The 12093-nt window shown below is 38.8% G+C and overlaps 1 protein-coding gene across 1 annotated transcript in view; it reads right to left on the bottom strand.

Annotated features, from left to right (window-relative positions):
- The window catches only part of ifih1 (interferon induced with helicase C domain 1), a 42836-nt gene that overhangs the window by 17018 nt on the left and 13725 nt on the right, over window positions 1-12093 (bottom strand). The window contains exons 5-6 of the mRNA XM_055161573.1: window positions 10983-11209; window positions 4364-4574 (exon numbers count right to left, since the gene is read on the bottom strand). Coding sequence (XP_055017548.1) covers window positions 4364-4574; window positions 10983-11209 — 438 coding nt within the window. The remainder of the gene's footprint in view (window positions 1-4363; window positions 4575-10982; window positions 11210-12093) is intronic.

Genomic DNA, 12093 nt, shown 5'->3' with positions numbered 1-12093 from the left:
AGAGAATGTTTGGTGAATTTAATCAAGGGCAAAGACGTTATTGCCCTTCTTCCTACGGGATTTGGAAAAAGATTAATATACCAGTTAGCCCCGTTAGCAGCGCATTACATACGTCACGACCAAATAGCAGTGATTGTTTAAATGATAAAAAGTACCCACCTACTCTCAAGCAAACAAAATCTAAGGCTGCAAGGTCAGGCGGTTTGTACGAAGTGACACGAAGTAAAACCGGCTGGATGAATCAGGCTGTAGAGACAGGGCATCTGACACAAAAAAATCCCAAATTACAATGCAACGTTCAAACTTCAATGGAATAAGGAAGCAGACTAAATGAAAAAAATGTATGCATTTCCTGCCAGAGACAGGGCATCTGATGCAAAAAAACTCCCAAATTATCACGCAACTACCTGTTCACACTTCAGTGGAATAAGGGAGCAGACTGAAACTAAAAAATATGGTCGTTAACGATCGTTATCCATTTTTTTCATTTTGGTTTTGGAGACAAATAATGAAGAAAACAGTTGTCTTTTTGTTTTCTTATTTTTGGTTTTATATTGAAAAACAAAAGAATGAATGATACACGGATTTTTATAGACCGGTTTTCAAACAAAATGATAAGTTTCAACACTTGTGGATTTTCAGTTTGGATATTTCAGTGAAAAATGTGAATTTCACACAGAGCTACATACGGCCCTCCAGCTCAGATTATTACATAAAAAAATATGCAATTCCTGCTAGAAACAGGGCATCTGACACAAAAAACTCCCAAAGTACCACACAGTTCAAACTTCAATGGAATAAGGAAGCAGACTGAACGAAAAAATGTATGCAAATCCTGCCAGAAACACGGCATCTGACGCAAAAAAACGCCCAAGTTACCACGCAACTACCAGTTCACACTTCATTGGATAAAGGAACAGACCAAACGGAAAGAAATATTTGCTGTTCCTGCTACAGACAGGGCATCTGACTCAAAAAAAGCTTCCAAATGACCACACAATTACCAGTTCACACTTCAACGGAATAAGGAAGCAGACTGAGACAAAAAAAATATGTGATTCTTGCTAGAGACAGGGCATCTGACGCAAAAAAAATCCCAAAGTCCTACACAGTTCACACTTCAATGGCATAAGGAAGTAGACTAAACAAAAAAAATTTATGCAATTCCTCCCAGAAACAGGGCATCTGGTGCAAAAAAAACCTCCCAAATTACCACACAATTACCAGTTCACACTTCAATGCAATACGGAAGCAGACTAAACGAAAAAAATGTATGCAACTCCTGCCAGAAACAGGGCATCTGACACAAAAACCTCCCAAACTGGAACAAGGGAGCGGACTGAGCGGACTGAAAAAATGTATGCAATTCCTTGTAGAAACCAAGAATTTCCCAGAATCCGTTGCGGCATCTTTGCACAATCGCTCCATAATTGACGACACGTGTCAATACAGGTTTACATGACTGCAGCCCTGGAGGGACAGAGTACGGGGAGAGTGGCAGTTTGATGTAGTGTGGGTGATAGCAGGTCTCTGGTGGATTAGCCTAACCACACGCTGATGGCTTGAACAGACGCGCGCCCTGGAAAGTACTTTGCGAAGGGGGAAAAAAAATAAAAAGGCTCTGAGACATTTCAGCAAACAGCATATGTTCCTCTGTCAGGTACCACTGGGGACGGGAGAAGGCACACGTTCAAAGAGCTGTCACGGGAGTCGTTCGTGTTCGTGTATTACGTCATTGTAACTAAGGAAAGTGATTTAAAATAGAATATTGTTGCGTTGTCGCGCTCTGTAATTCAATGCTCGGCGCGTGACGTCAAATGAGACTTTATAATGCCCGTTTCTCTCTTATATAAGTATTAATTTTCCCGTTGACTTGACCCAAAAAAGTGTTATTAAGGATTTATTAGCTTGTCAGAGTAATCCATGGGCCGAGTCACATGAAATAAAACAGGCACAAAAATCCTTGTCTTCTCTGTCAGCAGAAATGAAATAAAGTATTTTTCCAATGGCTTTAAAAAGTGGGTCCATTATTCAACCCTAAATGTGACAGTTGCCAGATGAACTTTAAGAAATAGGATGAAGTAAGTTTATAAATCTGTGCATCTTTCGTTCATTCGTTTTTAATATAAAACCGAAAGTAAGAAAATTAAAAACAACTATTTTCTTCATTGTTTGTCTCCAAAACCAAAATGGAAAACACGGATAATGGCCATTTCCCGTTTCCGTGACTGTGATGATGGACTTTTAAGCCGCATATGGACTGAATCAGGACTAAATCAGGACTGAACCAGGACTAAACCAGTACTAACCCGTTTTCAGTCCCAGTCCCAGTCCTGGTCTGGTCCTGGTTTGGTCTCGGTCTCAGTCCTGGTCTGGTCCTGGTCTCAGTCCCAGTCGGGTCTTGGTCTGGTCCCGATCTAGTCCCGGTCTGGTCCCGGTCTCAGTCCCGGTCTGGTCCCGGTCTCAGTCCTGGTCTGGTCCGGTCTCAGTCCTGGTCTGGTCCTGGTCTGGTCCCGGTCTCGATCACGGTCTGGTCCCGGTCTCATTCCTGGTCTTAGTCATGGTCTCAGTCATGGTCTCAGTCACGGTCTCAATCATGGTCTGGTCCTGGTCTGGTCCCGGTCTCAGTCCTGGTCTGGTCCGGTCTCAGTCCTGATCTGGTCCTGGTCTGGTCCCGGTCTCGATCACGGTCTGGTCCCGGTCTCATTCCTGGTCTCAGTCATGGTCTCAGTCACGGTCTCAATCATGGTCTAGTCCTGGTCTGGTCCGGTCTCAGTCCTGGTCTGATCCCCGTCTCAATCACGGTCTGGTCCCGGTCTCATTCCTGGTCTTAGTCATGGTCTCAGTCACGGTCTCAATCATGGTCTAGTCCTGGTCTCTGTCCCATCCTCTGTCCTAGTCTGGTCCTGGTCTCAGTCCCGGTCTGGTCCTGGTCTCAATCACAGTCTGCTCCTTGGCTGGTCCCAGCCTAAGTCCCACTCTCAGTCCCAGTCTGGTTCCTGGTTCCTGGTTTAGTCCTGGTTTAGTCCTGGTTCAGTTCATAATCATAATCATAATCAAAAGTCCAGCATCGCAGTTTAAGTCACGTAAACTGGAAACGGTCGTTACCTGTTTTTTCCATTATTCATTTAAACACAAAAACGAAAACTGAAAAAACAAATCGTTACCTGTTTTTTTTTTTTTTTTTTTTCATTTTTGATTTTTTGATTTCATTTTTTTTTCAATTTTTTTTTCGTATTCTTAATCTTTTTTTCTTTTTTGTTTTTTCTTATTCTTATTTTCGTTTTCTTTATTTTCTTGTATTAAAATTAAAGCCCCACAGTGTAATGTTTTTGACAAAAAATATACTAAAATAAGTATGTCTTTTCCTTTTGATGTTTCTATTGCACTGAACTGCAGAAAAACACATCCTTACACGTTCACAAACATGACTCTTCGTTGGCCTTGTGGTACTTTTGGCTATAATCTTTCACAATATTCCATAAAACATATCTGTCTCCACGGAGAATGTGCCGAAGTGTGGTTTTAACTTTCTATTTCCATTGAATCACACCTCCTAGAGATGTGACAATAACAAAAATACCGTGATATCGTTTCGTCAAAGTTCTCACAATAATATCGTGGACCGTCACAATATATCGAATTACAAGTCTTTTTGCTTAAATTAAGAGTTATGGTGCAGTAATAGCTAAAAAAACACAGATGGAACTACATAGACCAGGAGTGGGCAAACTTTTTGACTCATGGACCACAAAGGGTTCTAAAATTTGACGGAAGGGCTGGACCGGGAGGAAATGGATGGAGTATTTTGGTAATCCACCTCATAAGAGAAAAAAATAACATGGGATATGGAGAAAACATATTGAAATATCCCTTAATTGAAAATCATTACAAAGCATTACAACAAAATATCTGTCTTTCAAGTCCCACGGTATTTACTATTTATAGAAATTACTTTTAAAACACCAAAAATTATTATTCAAGTTCGGCGGGCTGTAGTTTGCCCACCCCTGACATAGACCATGATCTTTTGCTCCATTTCAATGTAGACTACATGAAGAAATAACAATTCTAAGCACTTTAATGTCTTAGTTCTTTGGATTAAGTCTTGTCAAGGCATTTTAAGAGGAAAAAGTAGAATTAACAGTTTTGTTCGGCTCCACAAAATATCGCAATAGTGAGATGAATATCGTGAATTTATCGTACCGAGAGATTTGGATATTCTTACATCCCTAATACCTCCAGTTCCACAGTGTTGCTTTAAGCTGTGAATTCATTTGCGTAACATTTATATCAACAAAACGAGCTGTAAGTACTTGAAAGTATTTGACAGTGTATTTGCCGTGTACTTAACATAACTCACCGCTTAAATTCACTCCCTCGTCCTCTCCGCTCACGTCCCTCTCTAAGGCGTTCTCGAGGATCTGAGCCGTACACACCACCACGTCGCTCCTCTTCACGATCTCTGGGAAAGAGATCTTGAGCTCGGAGTTTCCGCTGACTCGCTCCACTTTGTATGGAGGCTTCAGGAATTTCAGGAACTCGGCTGAATAGAGCTGCTCAACCAAAGGCACCTACAGCACAGGGAGAAGGGTTGGTGGTTTGATTCCTGTGACTGGGATTGCATTTGTGTGTCCTTAAGTAAGAATTCCACCTCTGAATACCAGTTTGAATGTGGAAAAATGTGTGGAAAAAAGACATAATTGTAATTCCAATGCAATATCATATTATTATTATTATTATTATAAACACTAGCGATGTTTGTAAAGGCCATGTTTTGATTTGGTGTTACCATAGACAGACAAAACAGCAAAATAAAAACACCAGGATCATGTAGAGTGGGTTAATATGAACATTTTAAGACCAAAAGAATGCGACTCAGGGAGAGGGGTGGCAGTTTCTCAATACAAAATTAATTTGAGCCAGTGACGGGAACACATTTTGATTTAATTAGATGTTTGGTTTACAACTAATTCTAGAGTAGAGATTCACAATTGATTAAATTATTGTGACCTACTTTAGAAACAGTGTTTTTTCTTATACTGTGGGCCCAACTTTGTAAGTACTGTATTTTTTGGACTGTAAGTCACACTTTTCTTCATAGTGTAGGTGTTTCCTGGGACTTATATATTAAAACGTTCACACTGACAGCCTCGAGAAGCTCTAGTCTTCTGTGTCAGTATCTGCTCCTACTATTCTGTACCACTGTCACATCACTCTACTGCACATGTCTCCTACAGAAAGAGCCGCTGTCCTGTTTGTATCATGTCAGTCAATTGCACCATTACTGCTGTAACACTGAAAATTTAAAATTTAAGTGACTTCAGTGACAACTGAAACCATCCTGTCAGGATTCAGAAAGGCCGGAATAATTCTAACTGGAACTGATGCAGAGTCTGACAACAGCTACACAGAAGAGGAAGCGGTGCTCTGTTTACCTCTGGAGGTCACAGAGGTGCTCAGAAGTGACACCGAGGATGAAGAATTCAGTGGATTTAGTGATTTGGAGTGAGATGGAGAGTTTGGTAAACTTGTTCTGTTCTGTTGTTTATGCTATAGTTACCTGAAGGACTGTTCATATGTGACATTAACAGTCTGTTGTTGTTTGTTCTATTGTTATTACTATAACTTGCCTTTCAAGATGAAATTTCGGTTCCTGGTCTCTGATTTTATTAAATAAATTTCCCCCAAAAGTACAACTTAAATATGTTTTTTCTTCTTCATTACGCATTTTTTGGCTGGTGCGACTTATATTCTGGAGCAACTTATCATCCGAAAAATATGGTAAATAACCCTTTAACAACAGCCCTGCAATTTAATACATTAGAACAAAAAAAAAAAAAAAGATTTTTCTGGCAACACCAGAATCTAAGACCCATACATTTTTAAAGGTTGAGGTATGATTAAGATACACTTTATGTTCCCTATATGGAAATGGGTCCTCTGCATTTGACCAGATCATTCTTCAATGACACAGAGACAACCTGTCAGGAGCACTGGGACCGGGCAGATCTTGAGCTAATCTTGGTCAGGACTGAAGGCTGGAAGTTTTCGTGTCTATTTGGAGTTTGACATTTGTTTATGTGTTTAGCTCCTCTTTTAAAAGCCCTGTCCATGGTAACACCAAGGTGTCAGAGGGACAGACATGATCTTTAAAGGAGCCTGAGTAAAGAACAGGATCAGTGGACCAAAACCGCACAATTTCAGCTTTTCTGGTGGAGGATCCCGCACCTGCTTGTCTTCATGGAGATGTTATTGCTTTGTCTAGAAAGTTCCACAGCAGAGATTAAGCTTATCTATCTCATGGGAAACAACTATAGGCTACATTACAGGCCAGATCTGTGGAGAGTCACCCCTATTCACACTTTACAGAGCAATAGAAACACCCGTAATGATTAAGAGCTAGATAGAGGTGTTTAATCTCATACCATGGAACATTCCAGGTGAAGCAATAACATCTCCATGGATAGAAGCAAGTGATGGACCCTCCACCAGAAAAGTTGCACAATGCACTTTTAAGATACAGAAAACTTTGGGCCAAAAAGCCCTGACATCATCTGCAATTCATAAGCGGTGTCAGGGGCCCTTTTCTGCCCTTAGAGTTGCACAATGAATCGTTATCAAATCAAAACCACAAGCTGAGTTTCAAATTGCGATGGCTGCAGTAATTTAGAAGATATAATGACATCTACGGAGGACAGAACACAGTGTCTTTCTTGAAAATGTTCTGGTATCTGTAGTTTAGACCTCTACAAACATGTTCTGAAATACATGGGATTCTTGGGTTAGTTTATCAGTTCATATTTCAGTCTTTTGTCAAATGTTCATGTTCCTGGAGTTGTTTTAAATGTAAATGCAACTTAAAACAGAATCTACTTTTTAAACATAAAGCAAAAATCGAATCACAACACTTCAGAATTTCATATTTTTACCAAAACTGTGCAGCCCTTGTCCTTAAAGTGAAGTTGCGAGCCATCTGCATAAAAATGAGATGAGATGTTATGTTTCTTAAAAAATGCGCCTAGAGGGAGAAAATACAAGGAACGCAAAACTGGACCAAGAATTTAACCCTGGGGAACTCCACAATGCAATGCAGAGGTGGAGTCCCCCAGCTTGACCGAAAAAGATCTCCCCCTGAGGACCATGTCTAAATTACCATGTTTTTAAAAAAAGCTTGTATTTTACTAAGAACACTTTTTTCTTATTTTTGCTAAAAAGTCAGTCAAACTAAAGGATGGAACTAAAGACTAAATCTACTCTTTTTATTGTTGTCTATTGTTTATAATTTTACTTTCTGGTTGGATGTGAGCAACATTCTTGTACAATCATTTAAGACTTTATGACGCATTTTTGTGTCCAGTATCCAGCATATACTAGGGATGTAAAGATATCTAAATCTCTCAGTACGATATTATCAGGATATGCATCTCACGATACGATATTTGCTGAAATATTTTGGAGAGGCTGATATAATTGTAGATAGGACACTTTTTTCCTTTTTAGATTCTGGTGTGAATTATTTCCATCATAATCTCAAGAATTCAAGTAAAAATCATATAACTTCATGTTGTCTGTGCTGAAATGCATCATGGGATATGTAGTTCCCAATGTTTATTAGGCATTGCTACTATAAAAACATGCATTTAAGCAAAGGATTTTGTAATTCAAAATATTGTGACAGCCGACGATATTATTGTGAGACTTTTGACAATGCGATATGATATTTCGGTTACTGTTACATCCCTGGCAACTGATAAACATTCCACCATACACATACATATAGAACACCCCAGCATGATGTCACTGCAAAGTAGACTTAACTGGACTAGCATATACCCACAGACTGTATAGTTAAATGGGCAAAGCTAACCCACTAGTCACCATGTTACAAATAGGAAGTGAGCATGGGGGCTGTTCCAGCTCCATTGACTCTGGCTCCAATTGACTTTACATGGAAACACAGTCACCCCTCTCTCTGTAGTTACTTCTTGGTCTACTTTGGTCTTTAAATGTTCGTATTAGGGCTGAACGATCTATCATTTTGGACGGAAAATAGCAATCTCAAATAACACAATTTTGGGAGCGTCAAAGCAGTGCTCCTAAAGCCCGGTTTTAAGGGTGAAGTTTAGTTCTGCGTCGACTCAGTGCACGCTGACGCTGTCATCTTCTCACCGTGGATTTTGATTTATGGATCTGCGTCAAGGTGTAGGCACCACAAAGTAATTCACCGCCAGAACGCAAGAGGTGAGGATTTAAACCTGGTGTTCGTGTAAATCTCCAACGCGATAGAAGCACAGAACAGACTCACCATTATCAGCACATCCTCTGTCACAGAAAGAACACTCATATTCCACTGAGTCGTGTCCTTTAGTCCGACAGAAGCTGAACTGCATCAGCGCACAAGGAGCGAGCTGTTTTTTTTTTTTCAGCAGTTATAGTTTATGCAATTTAAGCATGTGGTTTTAAGTTTTGTTTCTGTAGAACTTAAGCAAATGTATGCAAACTGACCAGCGTCACATTGTCGGTACAGGATTCTGATATGATGAAAGTTTCTGTGATGTTTGCAAATGTTCACGTGCACTAAAACTTGACTTTAAAAAAATCATGGATGAAATTGAAATCGCAATATCTGTCAGAAAAATCGCAATAAAATTTTTTCTTAAAATCGTTCAGCCCTAGTTCCTATTAACCCGCACTTTTATTTCATGATTTTGTCCACAAATACATTCCAATTCCCAATATTGACCTGGCTCCAAATTCACTTCTGTAACCGCTAGCCTCGTGAGCTTCATTTGACTGGAGCTTTACACATTCTCTGCATATATCCCAGAACTACAGCTTCAGTTACAGCCCATGCCACTGTATAATTATCCTTGAGGCATGAGAAAGAGCTTTGGGCATATTTACTTTCTTGGCACATCATTGGTCGGTCGTATTATAGTTAAACACCCATTTGCTGTGACTCAAAGACTGGCCCTACCCCTTTGTTTGGAATATCCTACTTTTATTGCAACCAAATGTGCAAGAGAGAGAATGTTTAATCCTAGAAGGGAAAAAATACATGGAAAAAGACCGGGCCAAATCGGTACAAAGAGCAACCCAATAGTGTGTAATTTGAGGCGCGTTGACCTATATGTGCAGTGAAAGATCGGGGGAGGACTTTGGGTTCATGTGACAAGTGGAGTAAAGTAAAGTACAATTGTTTGGTATGTGAATTTCACAGCATGTGAGAGCAGGAATCTGTACTTTTTAATGAACTTTTGAACAGTACTGGAGTATTTTTCTTTGTTGTATATGTATATATATGTCAGAGGTGGGACCAAGTCATCGTTTTGCAAATCTCAAGTGAGTCTCAAGTCTTTGATTTCAAGTCCGAGTCAAGTCCAAAGTCAAATACAGGCAAGTCTAAGTCAAGTCTCGAGTCACTGGCCCATAAGTCCAAGTCAAGTCCAAGTTGTCTGCTTTGAGCTTCAAGTCTTTAAACCAAAGTACCAAATATTGCTTAGATTTTTGCAATTTATATAAATTTTAAGATAAATTGAACTTAAAAAAATCATAGTATATTTATGTATGAGTATTTATAGAGTTTATAAGAGTTGTAGAAATGCAAATGTTTCCTTTTGAAATGTCTTGACAAGATGTTAGAGTGAATAATTATGGTCAGAATAGAACGAATTTGGATTTTAAAAGTGTTTCTCAAGTCTTCTCAAGTCACAGGCCTTAAGTCCCAAGTCACTGACCTTCAAATCCAAGTCGAGTCCTAAGTCTTAGTCCATTTTATCTCAAGTCCTAAAAATAGTGACTTAAGTCTGACTTGTTGAAGTCACGACTTGCAAGTCCCCACCTCTGATATATATATATTGCCTGATAAGTTATTTTTGGTAAGTTTATGTTGAGATTTTGCATAAAGATATTGAGTTAAATTTCTGAATTAAATTAGGAGATGTATTTTGTTACTCTTAACGATAAAAATTCAGGAACATTTTTTATCGAGTCCATAATATTTCACCCAATATTAGGCTATTTTCTGACCTATGTTATAAAGTTGTTTTTTCATCACAAACATACCTAGAGTTGTGTTTTGTTTCATGTTTTACACGCAAACCCTGCATATTTAGTTCTTCAAACACTCTGTCCCACCTTGTGATGTCATATGGTGATACAGGTGCTTCGCTGTGTTTTTAAACTCCAAGAACCTTGACTAGAATAATTTGGATGATTTCAGTCCTGGAATTGCCCATCTCTATTGAACAAAAGGTAAAAGGGAGCTGCTAAATTGAAAAGTTACCACAACATGGCATCACAAGGTGGAACACACAAGGTAGACAATGCGGTCCTGCAAAGTCCCATCATGCATAATTTCAGTGCTGGATATTTTATTTGGCATTAATAAAAACATTTTAAGCAGCCTAAACTTGTGGACGTAGTCTAATCTTGTGCACATTTTAGACAATTCCTTTCTGCTTCTCCGTGTTTGATAGAGTTTACGAAAGCAAACGCCCTCATCTTGCAGGATTCGAGGGCAGAATCGGGACAAAATATCACAGATGCGGCCAGGAGTGGGACTGAAAATTACAATTCTTTGTGGGTGTGGGTGGGAGAATGACTGAAAATTCTGTCCCTCTGACACAAGGGGTATTTTAAGATTTGGAAATGTAGAAAGCCTAATAATCCATGATGACTCAAACATATGTGAATGAACCAAAACGCAACTGCTTAAAGCCACAAGAATCCATTTTGCGAAATATAAGCCCTAACATCAGTTTAATTTGGAGTTATAGGGTTTTAAAGGCCTTCTGTGTTAAACTAATGTGAATGAAACAAAACACAACTTCAGGTCTGTTTTTGATGAGGAACCAACATTATAACATCGATCAGAAAATAGAATGATACAGACTATTTTCAACTATTGAAAACAAAATCTTTTCTCAAAATGTTGCATATAAACCCATGAGGTGTAGACTTGTGCTTATACACTTTACCTTATTGACCAGGACTATGACTTTGGCTGGGAGTTTTTGCCTCTTCCTCTGGTCCAAATGTTCTTTGGTGATGTACACGGCCACTCTGGTTTTCCCGCTGCCCGTGGGGAGACATATGATGATGTTTTTCCCCTCCAGAGCAGGCTCGGCCACTTCCATCTGGTAATCCCGAAGAACGATGTTATTATTCTGTGATTCAGCAGCCTCTGCTCTTGAGTCACCCTCATCTGGAACACACAGCACAGAGACGATTCACTATTCAGTATATCAGTGTGAGTGGAGCTATATGGGAGAAAGATGGCATTTTAACAACCTTTAAGTCACTTTTAAAAGAATATTTGACCATTTAAGAAGATCTAAACAAGAGCTAAAGCAGGACTATTCTTATCCAGTGTTTTTTGTGTAGTTTTGTGCACGTGTTGAATGTGTGAGTGTTTTTGTTTTGGTTTGGTTTAATTTTGGTTTTGTTTGCTTAGTTTCAAAATTAAAAATGAAGTAAATAAATACATATAAAACAGAACTTTTCTCTCAATCTCATTCTAAACAAGGACTAACCTAAAGGAAGACAAAATGTGGATTAAAATGTATTCAAAATATGACAATATTTGAACTGCAGAGGAATTCACGTACTACCTGAACGAGCTTGGAGCACAGTTTCAGAACCACTGGTCTAGTATGATGCTGTAGTTTTGTAACATAATGCAGGAGAAAAATGATTACTCATTATGCAAGAATAACTCTAGATGGAGAAAACAATTACAACATGGTTAAAGACTCTAGATCTGAGTCACTATTTTTATGACTTGAGAATTGATCAAATGGACCAAGACTTGGGACTTGACAGAAGCACTTTTAAATCTGAATTCTATTCTATTCTGACTGTAATGATTCACACTAAGATCTTGTCAAGACACTTAAAAAGGAAACATTTGCATTTCTACAACTCTTATATACTTATAAATACTCATATATAAATATACTATGATTTTTAAAGTACAGTTTCTCTTAAAATTCATATAAATTGCAAAAATCTTAGCTACTTTGGTTCAAAGATGTGAAAAGACTTGAAGCTCAAAGCAGACAACTTGGACTTGGATTTATGGGCCAGTGA

The sequence above is a fragment of the Boleophthalmus pectinirostris genome, unplaced genomic scaffold (assembly GCF_026225935.1).
Source record: "Boleophthalmus pectinirostris isolate CB_2022bp ecotype Guang Dong unplaced genomic scaffold, ASM2622593v1 HiC_scaffold_1, whole genome shotgun sequence".
NCBI lineage: Eukaryota > Metazoa > Chordata > Actinopteri > Gobiiformes > Gobiidae > Boleophthalmus > Boleophthalmus pectinirostris.
The sequence above is the reverse complement of the archived record's forward strand: the minus strand, read 5'-3'. Positions and strand labels throughout refer to the sequence as shown.